General features: G+C 42.7%; 2 protein-coding genes and 1 pseudogene across 3 annotated transcripts in view; 1 reads left to right on the forward strand and 2 right to left on the reverse strand.

Annotated features, from left to right (window-relative positions):
- Window positions 1–22,629, reverse strand: part of LOC309615457 (uncharacterized protein) — a gene marked incomplete at its 5' end in the record, with an annotated part of 28,327 nt that extends 5,698 nt beyond the window's left edge. Inside the window, one exon of the mRNA XM_082365128.1 lies at window positions 21,882–22,629. Coding sequence (XP_082221254.1) covers window positions 21,882–22,629 — 748 coding nt within the window. The remainder of the gene's footprint in view (window positions 1–21,881) is intronic.
- LOC309615781 (bolA-like protein 2 pseudogene) lies at window positions 8,526–13,665 on the reverse strand (annotated as a pseudogene). The gene is made up of 2 exons: window positions 13,650–13,665; window positions 8,526–9,372 (listed from the first exon to the last, which is right to left on the reverse strand). The product of its transcript is annotated as a bolA-like protein 2 pseudogene (transcript).
- The window catches only part of LOC309615795 (microtubule-associated tumor suppressor candidate 2-like), a gene marked incomplete at its 3' end in the record, with an annotated part of 335,518 nt that continues 333,845 nt past the window's right edge, over window positions 22,532–24,204 (forward strand). Inside the window, exon 1 of the mRNA XM_082365770.1 lies at window positions 22,532–22,653. The remainder of the gene's footprint in view (window positions 22,654–24,204) is intronic.

Below are 24,204 nucleotides of genomic sequence, written 5' to 3' on the forward strand. Positions count from 1 at the left end.
AGTCAACTGTACTTCAATTAATATTTTTAATTAAAAAAATACACAGAAGTTTTAAAGTTTGATGTAGTCCCATTTATCTATTTTTGCTCTTTGTTTTATATCCAAGAAATCCTTGCCAAGTCCAATGTTATGAAGCTTTTCCCCTATTTTTTTTTTTTAAGAGATAATGTTTTTTATTTTATTTATTTTTGGCTGTGTTAGGTCTTCGTTTCTGTGCGAGGGCTTTCTCTAGTTGTGGCAAGCGGGGGCCACTCTTCATCGCGGTGCGTGGGCCTCTCAGTATCGTGGCCTCTCTTGCTGCGGAGCACAGGCTCCAGACACACAGGCTCAGTAGTTGTGGCCCACGGGCCTAGTTGCTCCACGGCATGTGGGATCTTCCCAGACCAGGGCTCGAACCTGCGTCCCCTGCATTAGCAGGCAGATTCTCAACCACTGCGCCACCAGGGAAGCCCCTCCCCTATGTTTTACTCTAGGAGTGTTATAGTTTCAGGCCTTATATTTAGCTTTTTAATCAATTTTGAGTTAATTTTTGTTCATAGTGTAAGGATCCAACTTTGTATGTGTGTGTGTGTGTGTGTGTGTGTGTGTGTGTGTGGTTGTCCAGTTTCCCCAACACCATTTGTTGAAGAGACTATCCTTTCCCTGTTGTCAAAGATGATATATCTGAGGATTTATTTCTGGGTTTTCTAGTCTATCCTGTTGGTCTATATGTCTGTCTTTATGTCAGTACCATACTATTTTGATTACTGTAGTTTTGTAATATGTTTTGAAATCAGGACATGTAAGGCCTGTAGCTTTGTTTTTCTTTCTCAAGATTGTTTTGGCTATTTGGGATTCTTTGAGATTCCATATGAATTTTAGGATGGTTTATCCTATTTCTGCAAAAAATGCCACTTCATAAGGATTTTGACTTTGATAGGGATTACATTGAATCTAGATTGCTTTGGGTAGTACAGACATTTTAGCAATATTAAATCATCCAATCCATTAACATGAGATGTCTTTCCATTTATTTATGTCTTTTAAAATTTCTTCCAGTATTTTGTTTTCAGTGTACAAGTCTTTTGTCTCCTTGGTTAAATTTATTCCTAAATATTTCATTTTTTTTGATGCTATTGTAAATAGGATTGTTTTCTTAATTTCATTTTCAAGTTGTTCATTAGTGCATAGAAGTGTTTAGAATTGTTAGTGTATAGAAATGCAAATGATTTTTGCATGTCAATTTTGTATCCTGCTACTTTGCTTAATGTGTTTATTAGTTTCAACAGGTGTATGTGTGTGTAATCTTTAAGGTTTCCTACAAATAAGATCATGTCATCTGCAAACAGAGATGATTTTACTTCTTCCTTTCTAGTTTAGATGAAGTGGAAAGGGTAGACATCCTTGTCTTCTTCCTGATCTTAGAGCAAAAGCTTTCAGTTTTCCACTATTGAGTATGACATTACCTGTAGGATTTTCACATGTGGCCTTTATTATGTTGAGGTAATTTTCTCTTTCTAGTGTGTTGAGTGTTTTTATCATGAAAGTGAATTGAATTTTGTCAAACACTTTCTGTATCAATTGAGATGATTGTGTGGTTTTTGTCCTTCATCCTGTTAACGTGGTGCATTACAGTGACTGATTTTACTATCCTTGTATTCCAGGAATAAATCCCACCTGATCATGGTGTATAATCTTTTAAAAGTGTTGTTGAAGTTGCCTTGTTAGTATTTTGTTGAGGATTTTTGCATATTTTTCAGAGATATTAATCTGTAGTTTTCTTTTGCTATAGTATCTTTATCTGATTTTATTATCAAGGTATTGCTGGCCTTGTAAAATTAGTTAGGAAGTGTTCTCTCCTCTTCAACTTTTTGCAAGAGTCTGAGATGTTAGGTGTTAATTCTTCTTTAAATGTTTGGTAGAATTCTCCAGCGAAGCCATTTGGTCCTGGGCCAGTGTGATTTTTGATTATACAATAAATGTGTCTACATTTGAAATATCCCTATTACTAGTGAACCAAAAATTTTCAACTGACCAATGCATGATGCTATAAAATCATGCCTGAGTAAAAGTGTCATTTGAAGTGCAAGATAGACCAGTGAATTTAATGTAACAGAGTATGAACATTTCAACTGATACAGTTTCAAATTCTATTTACATTGCAACTAGCCATTTATTGTGTTTTGGTGTTGTATCAAAGAAAATACCAACACATTTTAAAAGATTATTGAAATACTCATCCTATTACAATTACATGTTTGTGTGAGGCTGGATTTTCTTCTTATACTTCAACCACTACCTATCATGACAGATTGTGACAAAACGAATTGTGATGACGAGAGCATCTTTGCACTCACTGGGGAGCTGGCCAAAATGACCTCTAAAGAGTCTTCCATTCCAATCCTTAAATTCTAAGACCTCAACCTTTTTAAAGTAAGATTTTAAAAACTCTTGCCTGAAAAATTGTTGCCAAATTGAAACCAATAATTTGTTGTCATCTTTCTGTAAAGCAACATGGCGATAAATATGTGTGTGTGTATCCATTCATTCTTTTGCCCTGGTAATCTTATTACTAGGAGTATAGCCTGTGGAAATAGAGTCTAAGGAATACTAAAAGACACAAAAAAAGGCAATTTGCACAAATATGTTTATCATAGCACAATTCATGGTAGTGAAAAATTGGAGTGACCCAAGTAACCAATGCACAGCAAATGTTAAGCAAACAATAGTACATCAGTATAAAAAAACTCCACGTAACCATTAATGTGACAAGTATATAGATTATATTCAATAAAAGTGAGCACACTCAATAGTTTAGAGTATAACTCACTGATTATAACTCTAAAAATTCAAGTTTCAATGTTGATCAGAATTAGAAACATTTTAGTTGATTTTTTTTTTTTTTTGGTAAAGTGGTTATGTACACATTAACATTTATAAGTGATAGACAATCACTGCAGCACTATTCAGTTCTGGATACAAATAGGCCAGGATGAGCCGTGTCAATGTTGGTGGAGGCCTCTCTGGGTACTCCCATCCACTCTCTGGCCTCCTATCTCCTCATGGTCTGGTTGGAGGGAGGAAGGTAGGGCAGGGCAGTTGTGGGGCTCCCACAGGCAAAGGCATTGACTGGGGGTCCATGAGGAGGGCCAGCAGAAGTTGGGGTACCAGCTGGGGTTGCTTGGTTGACTTGGCGATATGTCACACCTCATCAGGTCTCTCTGGTTATTCCTGGATTGGCAGGGCCAAGGGTTTTGCAGTCCAATCCAACTATATTTACTCCACATTTACTGAGTGCCTCTGTGTGCCAGGTACTTCACAAGGCCTTGTGGCGGCTGGTGGGGCTGCATTAGCTTGGGGCCCTGCCCATAAACAGCTCTTATCTGAAGAACGTAAGCAGATACCAGGGAGTCTCCACCAGCCATGAAATGGACGGGCAGTGATATTTTAGATTCTTGAAGGTAAAATGTACTGATAACCCTACTGATTAATAAGTTGTCACGCTTTGGGGGCAGTCGTTGACTAGGGCTGCTGTCTGGTGGCCTGACACCTGTGTTTCAGTGATTCATTCTGTCCCAGAGTAAGCTGGATTAAAAGACTGGGGAGGCTCAGAAGGGAGGAAAAGTGACCAAAGCAAAACAAAACAGCAACAACGCAAACAGGGTAACCTAGTCATAAATTGTATGACTTTTTGGAGGAAGACACGAATGAAAAGAATTCTTTTCCTGAAGGTAAATGTTTTGTTTTGTCTCCAAATTATTGTTTCTTCCTGTAGCAAAAAAGTTAGGGCCAGATGCAACTGTCCTCAAGGTCAGCTTTAGACATTTTCCAATGCAAAAAAATATTAATGAGAAGAATGGTGTTGTTTTGTTTTACACTTTTGTAAATCACTTTAATATCTGGCTTGATAGAAGACAGCTGGATTCTCATATCTGCTTCTGCATCCAATCTGTTGTGATGTCACACATTAGGTACAACTCCAGGTACACCGGTGAGAGAATGAAAGGGAAAAAGGCAAATAAAATCATATTATTTTGAAAATAGTTTTGACCTCTTGTATCCACTGAAATGGCCTTGGGGATGCCAGGGGGCAGTGTTTTGAGACCCTCTCTTTAGAGGATCCAACTCTTCCTGGGGCAGGAAGGGTCACGCCCCCTCTTCCGCAAACCTTAGGGCACTTAAAAGACCTGTTCTTTCTTCTCTGGGTCAAGAATAAATGCAAGTTTCCAAGACTCAAAGCCACGATTGCTTTCTGAGAGGAAGGTGAGAAAAACACTTCTCATTATTTTTTAGTGAGACACCAGTGGAAATCACTCCTGCAAATCTCTCCGTGGGATTAGTTGCTACAAGGGGACTGCAGATGGTGTTGGGTGAGGGTGGACGAGGAATGGTTTGGAAGGAACAGTACAGAGAGGGAGGGGGGTGAGCACTGAGCAGTGGCCCCCTGGGAGGGCTCAGGACACACTCAGGTCCCCATTAAAACTGGGCCATCTGAATACCGTTACGCTCCCCTCTGGTTTTCTCCTTGCCTCATCTTTTCCTGAAATTTCTCTTTCACACCCACAATGGGGGCAGATACAGGGATCTCGCTGGCCTCTCTCCTTTATCCGATTCTATTTCCCTCTCTCCAGACTAGCATCCCTTGCTATCCAGTTGAAATCTTAGTACCTGTGTGGCCTTGAGCAAGTTGTTAACTTCTCTAAACTTCAGTTTCCTGATCTGTAAATAGGAGATTACAGCAGTATCTACCGCAGGAGATTGTGCAATCACACAAGAAAATGCGTGCAAATCACTTAGCACAGTCAGCATCTGGTCTGGCACGCAACAGACACTCATTTCACATTAGCCATTTTTTTAAAAATTTTTATTTATTTATTTATTTATTATTTTTGGCTGTGTTGGGTCTTCGTTTCTGTGCGAGGGCTTTCTCTAGTTGCGGCAAGCGGGGGCCACTCTTCATCGCGGTGCGCGGGCCTCTCACTGTCGTGGCCTCTCTTGTTGCGGAGCACAGGCTCCAGACGCGCAGGCTCAGTAGTTGTGGCTCACGGGCCCAGTTGCTCCGTGGCATGTGGGATCTTCCCAGACCAGGGCTCGAACCCGTGTCCCCTGCATTGGCAGGCAGATTCTCAACCACTGCGCCACCAGGGAAGCCCCCCACATTAGCCATTATTAAGAAGCATCTCTGGTAAGGTCTCTGTGAGGTGTAAGAACCAATTGACACTTCTTCTGTAATACAGGGCTTTACTTCATATCCCCTCCATAGTTTATTAAAGGCCTCCGAAGCAACAATAATTCGAACTTTGTTTATATCCTACCTGGGGGTGGCAAGTCTGGGAGCATCCTCTTCTTGTGCCGAAGTCTTCAGTATTCACCTAATTATCTTCAGCAGCAAACACTGGCCACAATAATCCTATTGGCACAACTCCTCCCTTTCTTGCTGCTTCTCCTCATTCTTTTTAAACCAAGACCAGTCTTAGGCCCACATGAAACTTATCATGGATCACACAGCAAGTGCAGAAATGCTGAGCCATTTCTCCACGGATCATTTCCACTCAGCTGCTTGCTTTTCTCCCTGGCTTGTTGGGCTGGGGGTTGGGGGAGGGGGTGATTGTGGCCGCAGCAGCTGCAGTCCTTCCCCGGGGCTCCATTCCCCCAAGGCAGAAGGAGTTGAACCATCCACTCTGTCACAGGGTCCTCGCCACCCTTTGCCCAGCTGCTCAATTCTGAGGCTAATTTGGCAGAAAACAGGGCTTGCATTGAGTTAGTGAGGATCAGGTCTTACGTATTCTCTTATAGACATTTTTCCCCATTTCTTTTATGAGCTCAGGTTAATAAAGTAATAGACCTTTATTAAAAAAAAAAACCAAAACCAAAAACCCTTGGGGATTCCCTAGCGGTTCAGCGGTTAAGACTCTGCGCTTCCACTGCGGCGGGTGCGGGTTTGATACCTGGTCGCAGAAATAAGATCCCACGTGCCACTCGGCCAAAAAATTAAAAACAAAAATGAAAACAACAACAAAACTTTTTTTTTTTTTTCAGTTTATCATCCCAAGGTACTCAGATTTGACAACTGGATTATTTAGGGAATTGTCTATCAGTCACTTATCCAACATATATTTCTTGAGAGTTTCCCATGTTACGGACATAATTCTCGGTTCTAGAGATCCAGCAATGAACAGGGCAGACAAGCTTCCATCTCTGATAGAAGAGGATGAGGGGCAGAAAACACACAAGGAAAGAAACCGGAAAATAGCCTGGAGGCCAGGTGTACCACGTAGAGATTTCGGTTAATAGCAACAGAAACTGACTTTGTTTTAACAAAAGATGCAGGGGGTACTCATAGAATCGAAGGAAAGGCTGAAGAATCAAGATCTGGAAGCTCCCAAACCAGAATAACTTTGAACATCTAGGAAACTAGAAGTGACTGACAGACGGACAGTATCATTTCAGCACACCCACTCAAACCGGTCAGGTCCTGCTTTCTCCTCCTCCTCCCTCTCCCCCTCCCCCTTCCCCTCCTCTTCCTCCTTCTCCTTCTCCTCCCTCTCCCCCTCTTCTTCTTCCTCTTCCCCTTCCCCTCCCCCCCACTCCTCCTCCTTCTTCTTCATAGCTCCTTCTGAGTCAAGATCTTTGCCTGGAGAGAGGGCAGCTGGTTGGTCTAGCTTGACTCACATACCCACCTCTTGGGCAGGGGAGGGCAGGCCATCTGTATTGACAGTCCCTCCAAGATTCTCTCAGATGGTTAGAGTGGTAACTCCCCAAAGCAAACGTGGGGTGCTGTTGCAGAAGCAGGAGAGATGGCTCCTGAGCAGACAAAAAGAACAGCTGTGCCCCAGTTAAAAGCAGTTTCATAGGAGAAGCCTAGGTAGCGGTTTTAGCTTAGGCGGGTGTTCCAAAAATGGACGTGCTTTTGGTTTGCATTAATTACATCCATCTGGGTTTCAAGGTGGTACCAACCCCACAGTTCCCTATAATGGTGAGAATAGGATTGAGGATCTAAGTTTAGTCATTTTGAGAAGGACACTGACAATTTAAAATTTAGCAGGATCGTGAAGGATCCGGGAAGCCTGATCTATGAAGAATAAAGAAGCGGCTGTAAATAGAGCCCCAGAGCCCCTCAAAGAGATGCTAGTGTCTCACTATTGTGCTGTACTCTAGAGTTAAATAGGAAGTTTCATTCCCTCTCTAAACATAACTTATTATATAATCTTAGTCTATCAAAGGAAAACTTTAAAACAGTGTCTCAAATTTGCTATTTCTGCATTTTTGTTTATTCCTCTGTAAAATGATTTTGAGCCAGATCACCTTTGGAATCTCCTCCAGTTTTAAAATTCTGTGCTCTACAAATCTCATCATCTTTATCAAACTGTTATGAGATAGCTATGTTGTAAAAAAATTTATTATTAACTTGGTAACTTTGCTCGCCAAAATTTATTCTATAATATTTTTGTTTTTTCCAAGAGTGTTCAATTAATCTTCATAATCTTCCTTTAAGTAGAGCAGAGTCAAATGGAACTTCTTCCATTTTAAAGATCAGGAAAGGAGAAATATAGTGGTTCATAGATATGGGTACAATACATGTCATTTTGTTTATTTACACTGATGTATTATTCTTGTCCCTTTTGTAATAATTATACATCAGACACTGTTAGAGAGTCATGTGGTGAGAAGATTATTGTCAAAGAGGAAATTTTATATTTATCCAAAAGTTATCTATGGGGCAAGGTCTATTTGGTTATTTAGTCATGCCAATGTCTTAAAAATAGTTAAGATGATATGTGAGCATAGGAACTCAATGATGAAGTCTAAGATCTTTCAAGAGGAAGAAACAATTACAATTTGCAATTTAATTAGAAAAACACAATTAGAGGAATAAGAGTGTCTCTTCAGCTGAATATTAAAGTTCACCACAAAGGAAAGCCTCGTGTGCAACATAGTTGTGGCTAGGTAGCTACAGTATATGGGCTGGAATAAGTGCCAGCTCAGGGCCAGATAATGAACTCCACAGGGGCCAGAGATCAAGGATCATTTATGAAGCAATGCTTAGAATCACATAACTTGTAATATGCCTGCCTATTGCAATATTTCACAACACACAATGCACTCCCCTTATCTTTTCCCTTGACATTCAATATGCAATTGCTCAGAAATGTCATATGCTTGGGCTTATTAATAAAGACTTATTGGGCTTCCCTGGTGGCACAGTGGTTAAGAATCCACCTGCCAATGCAGGGGACCCAGGTTGGAGCCCTGGTCTGGGAAGATCCCACATGCCGCAGAGCAAGTAAGCCCGTAAGCCACAACTACTGAGCCTACGCTCAAGAGCCCACGGGCCACAACTACTGAGCCCACCTGCTGCATCTACTGAAGCCCACGTGCTCTGGAGCCCGTGCTCCACAACAAGAGAAGCCACCGCAATGAGAAGCCCGCGCACCGCAACGAGGAGTAGACCCCGCTCGCCGCAACTAGAGGAAGCCCGCGCACAGCAACGAAGACCCAACACAGCCAAAAATAATAAATAAATAAACATAAATAAATTTATTAAAAAAAAAAGAATTATTGATACGTTGACCATGAACAGAATCCAAGGCAAAGCTGACTGGTCTCTGCAAACAAGCTGAATCAATTCCCAAGGCGCTGGGCCACTAAGTTTATCTTCCTGACCCTGGGATAGAATGAAAAGGTCAGACTGCAGACCCCATGTTTGGAACAGCGCGATCTCGGAAAGAGCAGGAGGATAAACGTCAGTCTTGCTTGAGTTGTGGTCTTCTTGATTTGGCTCTGCCACGGGAGTTGTGTGACTTTGGAATCTTGTGTAAGATTCTGTACTTCTCTGGGCTTTATTTATTTCACCTGTAAAAGGAGTGAAGCAGTCACTCTCCAAGGATGTTGTAAAAGTATCACAGATTGGTTGATGGGAAAATACGATGGTTCTATGCACAGTCGGCGTTCTGCTTTCAGAGCAAATCTGCATACAGGTAAAGGGAGAGTCTTTCCCATCCCATCTGCTGATCTGACAGGTATGCGCTGCAGGCCTTGCCCTGGTTATTCTTTGGTTTTGTTTTGTTTTATTTTGCTCTTTTTTTTTTTGGCCCTGATCCATAATTTAATAGGTGTGCAGGTCTGGGTCCCTTATTTCTGCTGCTCACGGGCCCACTGCTCTGGGGTCAGGGTTTTCTGCTCAAAGGCATGGACGTGCAGGAGCTCTTCTGCTGGGCACGTGTTCACAAGCTGGTGTCTCTGAAGCAGCGGCTTCCCCTTGAACTTGGCCGACACCACGAGGACGCGGAGGCTGGACACGCAACAGCTGGGAGTCGTGTCCCCCACTTCCACGTGCTCCATCTCCAGGTCTCCCTGCAGCTTCTCCCTGGAGGTACTGGGCGCTGAGTTCCACTGTGGCCCCCAAGCGGGGACAAACTGCAACTCGGACCCCTGCCGCACTGATATTCTTTGGTTTTTACTTTTGTCTCATCAGTGGTTGTCAAGACATATCCTCATTTCAACAGTCCAGTGTTTACACATTCTGGGCACCGTTCCAGAAGCTGGGGATACAGTCATGGACCGAAAACTCCAGAAAATTCCTGCTCCCATGGACATTCTAGTAAGTGCAGACTAATATAATACATCAGGTGTTGGTGGTAAGTGCTCGGAGGAAAAATAAAGCTGGTTCCAGGGTCAGGTCCCACTTAGAGGGGGAACGGGATGCTGTTTTAGCTGGGGAGGGCCTCCTTGAGAAGGTGACATCTAAAGAGCTGTGCGTGAATGGAGGGGGGCGTCCCCACAGTCTCCGGGCAAGAGCAGTCCAGGGGAGTGGACTTGAGGTGCTTTTGGACAAGGCACCCATCTTTCCATTCCACACTGGCCCTGGTGCTCCTCGTGGCCGGGAAGAGTGTCATCCTCCTTGGCCCTGGCCTTGGGTGGCCCCTCCTGGGGAGCCTGAGTTGAAAGCCCGGCTGATACTCTTGCTGCTTTTCCTCGGGTCCTGTTGCCCTCTGCTGGGCAGACCAGGTGTTAGCGCTCCCTCAAAGTCAGTGAAGAGAGCGCTCCCAAATCACGAATTTCAAAACCTAATTTGAGGGGATAGTTGAATCATCAGTGTTCTCCCTCTGGGCTTTGAAGCCTGCTGCAACTTTGAGTAACCGATTCCAAAGTGAATTGCCTTGTAGGTAGATGGGTTTTGTTTCAAAACAAGCAATCACAAACCTTAGTATCCAGACCTAAGATGTAAAGTACAGCAGAAACATAACATTTGGAACTGTTGGTAATACTGTTTTATTGTGCCATCTTGTAATATTGCTTACTGTGTATGAAATATTCTTTATAATTAAAAAGTTATTGGAAGGGCCCCACACTTTAATGGTATCTTTGTCCAGGATTTAAAGAACCTAATAACTCCAGTTTCCAAGTTCCATATATCTGGTGATTTTTCATTTTATTGGACATAGGGGGAATTACCTAGGGAATATTTATTTAATGATTGTAAGACATCAAGAATTTAGCATTTAACCATTAAATCACTGCCTGTATGATAGCCTCTCTTTTTGGCAATGATGGTACCAGAACCATGGGAAAAAAGTCATTAAAATTGGACTTCTGCTGTCTTTAACTATTCCACCATGTGTGTGTGTGTGTGTGTGTGTGTGCGCGTAGTGTATGTGAGCATCAGTGAAAGGTGAAAGATGAGCCTCCTCTGTGTGCAAGGACAGGGGTGTGACGAACACAACTGAGGTTCCTGTCTAGACTCTACTGCAGTCTAAGCGCGGTGCCACAGGCTTCATCTGCCTCATCTCATTTAAATTTCACAGCAGCTTTGCAAGAGAGGTATTATACGTCCCACAGAAAACTGAGCATCAGTGAAGCTAAATAACTTGCCCAAGGTTGTTAATCTAGTAACTGACAGTTTGGTTACAATGCCCCAACCACCTGACTCCAAAGCCCCATGTCCTTCCACTATGCAGTGTGGCTGTCTGATGAATGACTCTCATCCTGAGTAGTTCTGTACAGAGCTAAAGTCCTAAAGACCTAACAGATTGTGCAATGCAGTGGCACATTTCAGTTTGCAGATGGCAAAATTGCAGCCCCGGGGAATGAAGTGACCTGTTCTAAGCTGGGTATTAAGGGGAAGAGCTGGACTTGGACCCTAAGTCTCCCCACCCCTAGTTCAGTGCTCCTTCCAGTATATCATGGTGCTAGAATAACTTAGTTATAGAAACTGGGGAGAATTTTTTAATCCCCACTTTCCTATCTCCTGTGTGGTGTTTGGGCACTCCAATAACTACCTAGAGTGGGAGATATAAAAGAATGACCTGGTATAAGAGTTTAAATGAATTATGTATTGGTCGTGGTCTCACAGAAAGGAAAGAGAAAGGAAGCTACCCAAATAGGCTGCCCACCATCACTTTACTATCACCCAGTGCAACTTTCCAATCAGCTGATCAATCAACCAGTAGGTACTGAGCATCTTCTATGAGCCAAGTACCAAGATGGGTGCTAGACAACTAGAAATGAGTAACTGCCAATGGGGGACTCACAGTCAAATGGGGTGAACAAACATGTAAACAAAAGTACGTTGCAATGCAAGTCCCATACACACTGTGCTACGGGACCACAGGGAGAACAGCAGCAAATTCCCCTTAGAGAATCCGGGAAGGCTCCACCGAGGGACACACCTTCACTCACAGCAGGATACCTTCAATACAGTGATCCTATTCACACAGCGTTTTTGTAGTCCTTCTAACAGTGCAATATGCCTCCTTCAATTTCAACTTGTATAGATAAGAGGATTGTAAGATAATCTATCTTATAGTAAAAAATTTTGGGAGTAATTGAATTATTTTGGTTTATAAGGTACAAGCTGTGGGTTACTAGAAGATTGTGGTGAATTTGAATTCTCTAGAGGAATTGGACAGCAAATGAAAGTGTAATTTCAGCTTGGTTAAACACAAAGTAATTGGGATAGTTAAATTGGTATGCCAATTTAATTAAAAATTTAAAGCAAAAACAAAGCTGTTAGCTAAAAGGGTGACTATTATATAATCTTAATGAGTTTTCAATTTAAACATTTTTCCAGTTAGAATTGGGATTAATTTTTAGGGGTCCCAGATATATCACACTGAACTCAGGAAAAAAAATAAGAGGATCTAGGAATGATTAATACACCTCTCTTATTCCAGATAGATTAGAGAATTACACACTTTTAAAGTTTTGTAAAATAGAAAATGGAATTGATTATTTATTAAATCTCAGAATTGGGAAAGACTGTTTAGTTTCAAAAGGAGTAGAAGAGCAACAGTGGAAAAAAAATGTACAAACTTAACTAAAAATGAGTAAAATTTCCCTATGTGTAAAATTAAGAAACACCATCAAAATACAAGACAAACTCTACTGTGGGGGGGATAGTTACAGCAATAAACTAATAATTATATAAATTATGTGAATATTAATTTAAGTTATATATTAAAATTATATAAGCTAATAATTACAAAAAATGATAAGAAATTCTCTAACACCCTGATAGATAAATAGATGTGTTAGTCAGCTATTATTACAATATTACTGCATAACAAGTCCCCTTAAAACTCACTGGCTTTTAACAACAGCATTTATTCTCACACAAGCCTGCTATTTGGCTGACTTAGATTGTACTGAGCTGGGTGACTCTGCTTCTTCAGGCTCCAAGTTTGCTGGGCTTGGCTCCAGGATGCAGTTTGGGTACAGGTCTGTTCCAAGTGTGCTCATCAGTCTAAGGCCAGTGATTACCCAGGGCTGGTTGTCATGGTGACAGCACTAGTGCAAGAGATACACCAGTCTGAGCAAGCATAATTAAAGCCTTTTGCTTGTGTCATGTCTGCTGTTGTTCTATTGGCCAAAGCAAGTCATATGGCCAAGCCCAATATCATTGGGGTGGAGAATGGTACTCCATCCACACTGGGAGCGGAAGCTGAATTAATCTAAATGATCACAATGGGAAAAAGAAATAAACTGGCAACCCACAAAATAGGAAACCCACAATTAATAGACATATGGAAAGATGAGCAACTCTATTAGTAATATAAAACGGAAATTAAAACTGCATTGAGGTAGCACTCATTACTTATTTATAAAGAAAGTGTTAAAATGAAATCACTCACAGTAAAAATTCTTCCCAACAAGAACTACATGAAATCCAGATGGTTTTACAGATGAGTTCAACTAAATTTTCTAGAAACAAATTATTTCATCTTATGTAAATTCCTCCAGAGGATGGAAAGAGTGGAAATATTCTTAATGCACTTTAGGGCATCAAAACAAGGAAAGAACACAAGAATAAAGGAAAACTGCAGTTCAATCTCACTCTTAAGCGTAGATATAAAAATTCCAGATAAAACATTACTAAACAGAATCTAACAGTGTGTAAAAAAGATAGCACAACCTAACTAATACCCCTGAATAGCATGGCTTAAATAAAAGAGAAGTTTCTAGTGTGGTTGGTCTAGGCTGGCAGACAGCTGTGCTTCAACAGGTCATCCAGAGACCTAGGTTCCTTTCACTTTGTTGCTAGGTCATTCCCGAGAGTACTGTACTCATCTGAATCATCAGAACTGGGCCACTTGCACATCAGTGTTGTGGTCAGCACAAGGTGAGGAAAAGCTGAGTCCAGGGAAAGCAGTGATTCTGTCAGTAGGCGCTACCTGGAGGCTGTACCATCACTCCTGGGGTGAGCAGAATCTCTTTGGGTGGCTGTGTGCCCAGGAAGAGAGGGATGGAGTTTTGGAGACGATTGGCAACCTGCTACACTAGGAATACTTTTAACAAAAGATGTGCAAGATCTATATGCAGAATATCATAAGGTCTTATTGGAGGACATTAAAGAACACCCAAGCAAATGGAATAATATTTATGTTGTTGGAAAGGAATACTCAGCATCATGAAGTTGTTTATTCTCTCCAAATTCCAAAGAAAATCTGAATGGAACCTTCATTAAAATTGACAGGTTCATTCTAAAGAGTCAAGAAGGATAAGGTAGATGAACTTGCTCTAGCTGATATAAAGACTTATAACTTTGTAGCCCTGTGCCACCAGGGAAGTCCCTTGACTATTTTAAAATTAAGACTTCTTCAAAAAATACCGTAATGTAAATGTAAATTAAGTCATTCACTGGGAGAACATATTTGTAATATGTACAATCAACAAAGAATTAGAATCCAGAATATGCTATGAACTTCTATAAATCTATAAGATAAATCACTAAATAGAAATGAAAAAATGTGCAGAAGAGGTGGACTGGTGTTTCACAGAAGAGGAGATACGTATGGCACATGACCATGAGAAGACATGTTCTATTTCATTAGTAATCAGGGCAATATCAAGTCAGGCCACAGTATGATGTTAATTTATACCCACAACAATTGCTTGCCACTAGCGAAGAAGTCTGACCATGTCAAGTGTTGGAGAGAATGAGGATAAATGGTATATATTGCTGGTGGAAATGTACATTGGTACAGCTGATGTTTCCGTGGGCACACTGCAAAAATATTTAGCATTATCTTGAATGCTTTTTGATACACAAGATGATTTTTATGAGATGTTCATATGGATTTATAATTTTAAAAAAAACTGAAAACAACCCAACAGGAAAATGATGGATATTATATAGCAGTGAAAAACAAATGAACTTAAATTATGTGCCATAACATAGATGAATCTTAGAAACATAATGTTGAGTGAACTAGCAAGTTGCAGAACCCCATTAGGTATGATATCAGTTTCATAAGGCTAAAAAACCAAATTCACTAAACATTATTCAGTTATAATATACATATATGATAAAATTATTTTAAAAGAAAGATAAGAGAATAATGGGCATAAAATACAGGATACAGGTTCTCCTGGGGATGGAGTGAGGAAGAGGCAAGAGGATAGAGGAGTTCTTCAGGATGGATGCAAGTTATTGGCTGAGTTATGGGCTCACCTGTGTTATTTTGTTCTGTAACATATGCACATGTCACATATATTCTTCTGTATTTTCCAATATTATATTTAAAAATATGATAAAGAAAAAGGAAAGAACTTGGATACTATTTATATTTATCAAATTTGCAAGCATTTTAAAGGAGATTAAAAGAAATGTGAAATAGCTTTTCTTGTACATTCATGATAGGAGTATAAATTGGTGCAGCCTTTTTATTTGGATCTCTCTGTTTATTTATGTGTATATATATATGTTGTGTGGCATATATGATATATATATGCCACACAAATATTTGATATAAGTATATACAAACACCTGTATACAATACATACACATACACACATATATAATTTGTTATATATATATGTAGTCATTAGCTAATATTCTTTAACCCAATAATTCAATTTTGGGAAAATAAAAGCTAAAAAACCCCCTGAAATAAAAAAAAAAAAACACCTCAAAATTAGTTGTTAAAATTAGAAAAAAGGTTATGAATACAAAGATGTAGTTAGAAGTTCTTTCCTACCTGGGCACTTTGTCACTTTCCTTCCCTCTGAGCCCTGCAACCAGAGGCACAGCCAGGCGTACACAGTACCAGTGGAGGACACTCTCATGTCCAAAGTGGAGACCCACCCCCTCCAAGTTTCCATCACGTCATCCCATTTACTTCTTCCGCAGTCCTCGCTCCAGCTGTCATTATGCAGAAGGTAAATTCCCTGAGAGGAGGGACCGGGTCAGCCGGGTCCTCACATTGCGCTGGGGTGAAGCAGGTGCCCAGTAAGCGCCTGTGGAGGAATGAACACCTGGTGAAAGAGGAAAAGACCTTTCTTGGAGCAAACTGGTCAAGATATGGGCGGCCTGGAGGAATATAAGTACTTTGTGTACCAGTATTGTGCAAATTTTGTAACCATGTCTGATTTTTTGGGTCAGTATTCACTGCTCTCCAGAGAAATGACTTTCTGAGATCCTAGGTAAAATGCTAGGCGATTTCCATTCTCCTAGAAAAAGCCTCTTGCAACGTCTTCTGTGATTTGGTTTTTAGACACTATAGCATAAAATAACAATTAGGGAACAATTAGGGAATCTGGGAAAACTGGTTTGACTGTATCAGATTTCCTGGAAAAGATTCTTTGTAGGCTATAGTGTTAAAATCTATGTATACATTTTTCAATAGGCTTTGCCATAATAACTGAAGCTTATTTCACTGTAAGTACACAAAATAAGCAAAGGGAAGCAAAGAACATGTCTTTCAATATGCAGTATTTTAGTTATAGCCCTAAACTAACGTCACATTGTCAAGAGAGTCATAATGCATTAAAATTCAAGTAGCATCAAGAGGATTGCAGCCATTCTTATTCTACCGATGTTTCAGCCATGTCAAATATAATTGCCTGGGGGAATTTATCTTAGGTCTAGGGACAGAAATTATGATTTTTGTACCACTTGTATCATTTGAGCAGCCTCAAATTGGAGGAAAGACTGACCTTCAGGGCAAACAGGGAAAGACAGTGTGCATATTTTAGGCAAAACCCAGTCAACCCAGTTTGTGCCAGGGTCTTTTAGGCTATTAACTACAGTACTCTAAACCATAATCAAACTTCAGGAGAAAAAAAGATCTTTAAACTCTTGGACATTAGAGCCAGGTTTCAAGAACAGGAACCAACCGTGTAATCTACACTGGAGGTGGTGCTAACAGTATTTAATAGCTGAAACCGGTGTTCAATGAACATGTTGAGGAAGGAAAGACGGACAGTTAAGTCCAGCTCCCAGCGACACCGTCAGAAGCCTGAGAAGTCTGCCTTTGGTCCTCTCGTCTTCCAGCTCTGCTTTCCCTGCTCTGGGTGAAAGGCTTTCCGCTCTCCCCGAAGCCAGGTTGGTGGGCCCAGAGCCGCAGTAGAGGCATGAGGAGTAGCTGGGATTCCAGAGCCTCCTGTGCGGGGCCCAGGGCTTAGGAGAAACATGCTTTCGGGCTTCGTGTGGTCCGCTCGCCTGGAAGCCGGGCAGTGTTCAGACTGGGGAGGTGTGGCTCCCTGTCACTGGATGGGGGACGTCCACACGCGCCACCCGAGCCTTACACAGGACAGGCCCCAGAGCCTGGCAGTCTTGGGTCACCTGGCCCGGGAAGGAGGCAGGGAGGATCCCACTGATCCTTGAGGCAGAGGCTGTAGTTGTTATGAAAACCATCCTTTGCTTCCTATATTATTTTGATTGTTGGTTACATGTGGTAAAATATACATAATATAAAATGTGCCATCTTAACCATTTTAAGTGTACAGTTCCGAGGCATATATTCCCACCGTTGTGCAGCCGTCACCACCATCCGTCTCCAGAGCTCTTTCCATCTTGCAAAACTGAAACTCTGTCCCCGTTAAACAATAACTTCTCACCCCCTCTCCTCCAGCCCCTGGCAACCACCATTCTACTTCCTTTTTTTTTTTTAAATTAATTTATTTTATTTATTTATTTTGGCTGCATTGGGTCTTCGTTGCTGCGCGCGGGCTTTCTCTAGTTGCGGCGAGCAGGGGCTACTCTTCGTTGCTGTGCGCTGGCTTCTCACTGCGGTGGCTTCTCTTGTTGTGGGGCATGGGCTCTAGGCGCGTGGGCTTCAGTAGTTGTGGCACGTGGGCTCAGTAGTTGTGGCTTGCGGGCTCTAGAGTGCAGGCTCAGTAGTTGTGGCGCACGGGCTTAGTCGCTCCGCGGCATGTGGGATCTTCCCGGACCAGGGCTCAAACCCGTGTCCCCTGCCCTGGCAGGCAGATTCTTAACCACTGCGCCACCAGGGAAATCCCAACCACCACTCTACTTTCTGTCTTGATGAATTTGACTGCTCTAGGTACCTCATGTAAGTGGACTCTTATAATATTTGTCCTTTTGTGTCTGGCTTATTTCACTTAGCATATTGTCCTCAGGGTTCATCCATGTTGTTGCATTTTTTTAAATTTAATTTTTATTTTACTTTGGAGTATAGTTGATTAACAATGTTGTGTTAGTCTCAGGTGTTCAGCAAAGTGATTCAGTTATATATATATATTCTTTTTCAGATTCTTTTCACATCTAGGTTATTACAGAATATTGGGTAGAGTTCCCTGTGCTATACAGTAGGTCCTTGTTGATCATCTATTTTACATATAGTAGTGTGTATCCATGTTGTTACATATATCAGAATTTCCTTTCTTTTTAAAGCTGAATAACATACCATTATGTGTACATACCACACTTTGTTTATCCATTTATCTGTCAGTGGATACTTGGGTTGTTGCCACCTTTTTGCTATTGTGAATACTGTTCCGATGAACAGGGGTGTACAGATATCTCTTTGAGTCTGTTTTCAATTCTTTGGGTATATATCTAGAAGTACAGTTGCTAAATCATATTGTAATTCTATTGTTTTTTTGAGGAACTGCCATATGTTTTCTATAGCAGCTGCCCCATTTTACATCCCCACCAATAGTGCACAAGGGTCCAGTTTTTCCACATCCCTGCCCCTAGTTACATTTTAGGTGACAAAGCATACCACTGCAACATATCTGCTTCATTTTAAAAACTGCCATCATAGCTGCTTTATTGTTTTCTTTCCTTCTCTCAAGCATTTATCTCACATCAATTTTTTTCTTACCAAAAGCCCAGAACTTGGTATAGTTTTGGCTTGGGGCCTGGGGTGCAGAGAGTAGCCAGGACACCAAAATAAGCCTTAATGTTTACAATTATCATAAATTATATTGTTAGGGCATTTTGCAGCTTATAAAATGCTTTTATATTTGTTACCACTTTGATTCCTGTCCTATAAGGTAAGTAATGCATTTGTTATTATCCCGCCTTATAGATGGAGAAACCAGGGCTCACAGAAGCTCAGTGAGCTGCTTAGATTACACGGCCAACGTCATACCTTCTGATTTCTGACACACACGGTGCTTTTCTCTTCATATCGTGAGATTTCTCCAGGCCACTCCACAGGCATGTGCACAGAGACCAGTGTGATTGTTCTCTTTCCAGATATATGGGAGGACTGGTCGTTCTAAGAAAACAGTAACTTCTGACTCAGACACTTAAAACTGCAGTAAAACATGCAGTCAGTATCTGTGCTGGCCACTGCTTGTGGACCTCTGTAAATGCCCCTGGTCCCACCATTTGCTCCAGCCGCTGCTGCAGCAACCAATTTCAAGAGGCTTAGACCAGCTTCTCTTCAGTAGAACTAGACAGAACCTCACTTTGAGTCTGTCCTGGGGAGCTCTTGTTCTCTTCCCTGAAGAAACATCTGATGTCATAGCATGGAGTACCTGTGGGAACTCCTCATCGCTCACACCTGCATGTTCTGGAAGGGTAGGTGAGTTACGACTTATGGCACCACCATTGACCAATAGGAAATGGAAGTTAGTGGATAAAGAGATTCTCCCTTTCATCTCCGAAGGACATTTCTGAGATGCATTCCATAAAAGGTCCTTCAAAAAGACCTGGCAGGAGAGCGAGAGACAGAGAGAGAGAGAGAGACAGAGAGAGAGAGAACCAGAGAATAAGAAATGGAAAATAAGCAAAACACACTGAGACACATAGGATAGAATAAGAAAGTATAATATGCATTTGATTGGAATTCAGAAGGATAGAATGGGGGAAATCAATATTAGAAGAGAGTGCTGGAGAATTTTCTAAAACTGGTAAAAGACAAGAATTCTTAGATGCAGGAAGCACAATAAACCACAAAAAAGAGAAGTAAAATGAAATCCACACCTAGACATAGAGAAGCAAACTGCAAAACAACAGAGACGGTGAGAAGATGGTAAAAGCAGACAGAGGAGATGGGTCGCTCCTGAAGGGGTAACAACTAAAACTGGCAGCTGACGTCACAGCAGCAGTGACAGAAGCCCAAAGAGAACGTAATTGTTAACCTAGAACTGTAGACCTGGGTAACTATCGTGCAAAGATGGAAATGAAATCAGGACATCTTTAGGAAACCAAACTGGAGAGTGTTTATCACCAAAAAGCATTCACAAAGGAATTTTTGATGATGTATTCCAGAAAGAAGGATATTGATTCCAGAAGGAAGATCTGAGATGCAAGAAGGAATGGTAAGCAAACATTGACTATAAAATAATAATAACACTGTCTAATTTGCAGAGGAAAAAAATCAAATAAAATTTTGCATGATGTCATGTAAGATGGGCAGGGGACAATTGAAGTTTAAGTGCTCAAAAGTCCTTTATTGTTCAGGAGAAGCACAGAGATATAAAAAATTAGACTTTCCAGTTACCTATACATGTTAGAAGTTTAAGAATAATTACTGGAAGAAAATACAGAATGTATAATTTCTGTAACAGGAAATAGAAAACAATGGAAATTTTCCCTCAGTCATCTAAGGGAGGCAGAAAAGATCCAAAAAAAAGCAGGACCAGTAGAAAGCTCACAATTATATGGCAGAAGTAGGTTCAATTATACAAATAATGGATATAATTACATAATAATTATTAAGTAATTAAATGAGGTATATTTACAGATGAAAAGATGGATGTTGTCAGATTGAATAAAAATGACCAGATATTGCACATTTACAGACTGGGGCCAGTTCTGAGAAGGTCTTGTCACGACAATGGGAAGTTTCAGAACAAAGGCTGCCCAGTAAATGGGTCCTGTGAAATGGCCCAGCCCCAGTGCTGCCACCGTGCTCAGCCATGGGCAGGGAACAGCTGGGGGGATGTGTGACCTGGGTGTGAGCACCGTGGTGGATCCAAAGATGTGACGGCTGGAGGCCATCAGTTATCCTCTCGAGATTTGAGAAGAACACGTCATGGCCACCACAGAGAGAGGAGTCTTCACCTTTTAAATAGAGGCATTGGGCCATCTTTGTAGGATTTGATGAGTAAGGGTTTAGGCAGAGGAGTGATCAGGGAGGAGGCTGGTAGCAAGAATTACAGGGTGCTGTGAGGGAGAGGGGGCAGGACCAGCCCCTTCATCCAAAGAAAGGCTTCTGGAGAACTACTTGGAGAGCTTGGCATGGATCACCCGGAGTTTGGGGACATACATGCACTCAGAGACTCCTAACTCCTACGAGACAAGCTTTGAAGAGCGAGGCTGGTCAGAGCTAGCTACCTGTGACTGGGGAATGAGGAGGGCCTGCTGCTGTGGCCGTGACCTGGATAGACAGGGCGGAAGGCGCCTGGGTCTGCCTGCCTGGGCACGTGACCCCTGCAGAGATGCACCACCAGTGGAGAAGCTGACTCGGAAGCCAGGACCAGGTGGGCAGGCTCCGCACCGTGCCATTCTGGATGAGCCAGTCTGCACAGAGTTAGCCCGGGATGTAGAACAAGGCAGGAAAAGGCCTCTCCCTTCCCCATGCAGGCCTCTGAGCTTGGGTCCTGCTGGGAGCTGCTGGGTGGCGAGAGGGGAGTGGGGTAGGCTTAGGTGGAATGAGGCGGAAGTTTTGACTTGGATTGGACTGGACTTTTTAATACCAGAGGATCAGACTGTTTATTAACAGCTGAAAGTGACAGGAAAAGCTTGAAATCTGCCCTAGATTCTTCCAGAGGAGAAGGGAGAGCTGTTAGAATATTTTTAAAAGACAGTGGTGTGATTTCCCTTCACTAAGTAGTCCAGCAATGTTTCAAAAATTAACTGCTGTAAAATATTGCTTAACATGGTACTTTGGAAACAAACCTCCCCACCGCCCTTAAAAAAAACCCACCTAAATAGTGCGAGGACCAGCACCCACATTTCATTTTTATAACGGCAAAAGCTTATTCCATTGACATTTGAATCGGAGGCAGCGGAAGTTTTCTGATCTCGCTTACCTTCCACGTGCACTGCTTAAGGAAGCCGGGAGCACTTCTTTGAGACATAAATTAATATACTTATTCCTAAGAGGTCCTCTAGAACCCCTCGACCGGTGTTAGGCACATTTGGTGCTTATTAAACACAGAAATAAACCTGGTTCTAGAAAGAAACGTCTGCCTTTTCCGCAAACCTTTCCACAGGTCATCTTTGGGCTCCTCGTGCACCAGGAATCCCACCGCCGGAGCCGGAGCGGGACGGCGCGCGCACGGCGGCCCCGCGGCCGGCAGAGGGCGCTGCGGCTCCCCGGCACGGCTGCGGGGCGCGGGGCTCGGGTCCCGGCGTGTGCGTCTCGGGGAGGCCGGGAGAGGGTGCGCGCCTCTCCGCCCCGCGCCGCCCTCCCGCGCGGGCCCGCTCGCCGCCCGGCCGCTGTCAGCGCCGCCCGCACCTCGCCGGCGAGGCGCGCGGGCTGCGCGGCGCTCTCGGAGGCCCGGGCTTCGCTGCCGCTCGTGCCGCCGCTTCTCTTTGTCCGGGCGAGGCGGCCGGAGGGGCGGCAGCTGCAGCCGGGGGGCGCCTCGGCGTCCGGTCGGCGGGTCCCCGGCCGTCGGCACCGCGGCCGCCGCGCGCTCGGAGCGGGGGCGGCGGCCTGGGCGGTGCCGGCGCGAGGTGAGCGCGGGGCGCGAGCGGGCGTGGGCGGGCGGCGGGGACCCGGCTGGGGAGCCGGCTCCGCGCGCGGGGGCGTCCCTGCCCCCTCCGCCTGCGCCACCTCTGCCGGCTTCTCCCGGCAAGTTTGTCGCCCCCGCTTTGCGGACCTCCTCGGAGGAGCCAGACCTGTGGCCAAATAGAAAACTCGAGCTGGAGGCGGAGGAGGCGGAGGAGGCGTGTGGGAAGCCGGTCCGGGATGAGAGTCTGTTGAAGGGCAGTGCTGGCTTCTTGGACATCTTCCTTGGCTCTTTCCCACCCAGGTGAGCGAATCCTCTTCTCAGTTGTGCACAGGGGCGGGCTGGGCTCCGCTGCCGGCGTTCTGGGAACCCGCGCGGAGTCGGGGAGTGATTGCCGCGGGGGCTCCGGGCAGCGCAGTGTTTATTTTGGCTTCTCGGTCTTCACAGCCCTCGTTCTCGCCTGCCTGCATCACCTGCTCGCGCTGAGGTATTGCAGCTCATTCGGCACCTTCGCGTGCTGCCAGGTTAAACATTCTCTGTTTTAGAAGGGCTGGTAGGTGAGTTCAACCGAATCCCTCCCCGCCCCACACCCCCGGCTTTAGATAATTTGTTCTGTGTCTTCATCTTAATTTAGTACGAATGTGTTATTTCCTTTGAGCTTTATAATGGTAAAGCAGTGAAGCGGTTTGCTACATCCATTTTTTCATTCTGAGCCTGTGCACAGAAGGAATTTCAGGCACATAAGTGATGTTACTACCATTCTATTTTAAATACAAACACGGAAAGAAGTACTCTTGGCAGGATACCAAAGGCGCCTGTACTCTGTGTTATATAAGTGCTTTTAAAAAATATTTGCTCATTGTTAAAGTTATAAAAGGGATTACCAGAGCACCTAAGAAGAGAGGGTGAAGATAAGTCAGAGCCATAATTTCTGCTTTAAACCAAAACTTTACTGGAAGATAAGCACGGTCTTAGCTGGAGACACCCTTTAAGATGATATAGGGCCGTTTCTTTGACCTCATTAGGTACAATTGTAAAACATTAAAAAAACAGAGTAAGTTTTGTAAGGGCTGTTAAGAAACTTGGTGAAAATTCTTTGACTACTTATTGATAGTAATAAAAAAGATCCCACAGATATCCTTTATGGGTTTTAAACTAGTGAATGATTTTATTTCTTATAGCTGATGGAAACTTTGTAATTATGAACTGCCAGTTATTAAAGATTTAAATAACCTTTAATATCTCTACTTGTATTTATGGGTTTTTTTTCAGAGAAGAACAAGACAGAAGTAGAAATATCAGATATACTGAGGTCTGGGCACCTCCTCTCGTGTCCCACATCTCAGGAATCTGTTCCAATTGGTTTTTGGTGATGCTGTGACATTTGTAATGTTAAAAAACTCCCTTGTGATTCTAATGTGTAGCCAGGGGTGAGACCCATAGGATAGCATTGTTTTTTTCAATTTGTCACTTTGTAGCCTAAGGTGTGGCTCCAGTGGTTTAAGGAAAGTAAAAAATAAGTGGTTAGAAATATGGAGAGAGAATGGTATTGAAAAGAAGATGTGTTGAAGAATTATAGCATGTACACTTTTGTATTTTGTATATCTTTCTCAATTTTTTTAAAACCTGCAGGGAATAGTTGATGTTTATTGGGGACCCATGATTCCATGTAGACTATGTCACAGAGTCCTGAGTGGGACATTTCTTTGTGCACAGGTAACAGTGAAGTTGAGTAGCGGTGTCAGGATATTCCTTTTTGTTTACGTGAAAAGACAATCATGTCTTATTAAAGATTGTTTGCTCCATCAAATTCAAAACTCATTATGTTAATATAGACTAGCAAATTAAGTGCAA

Source organism: Balaenoptera borealis (assembly GCF_965194805.1).
Source record: "Balaenoptera borealis genome assembly, chromosome: 18".
Classification (NCBI taxonomy): domain Eukaryota; kingdom Metazoa; phylum Chordata; class Mammalia; order Artiodactyla; family Balaenopteridae; genus Balaenoptera; species Balaenoptera borealis.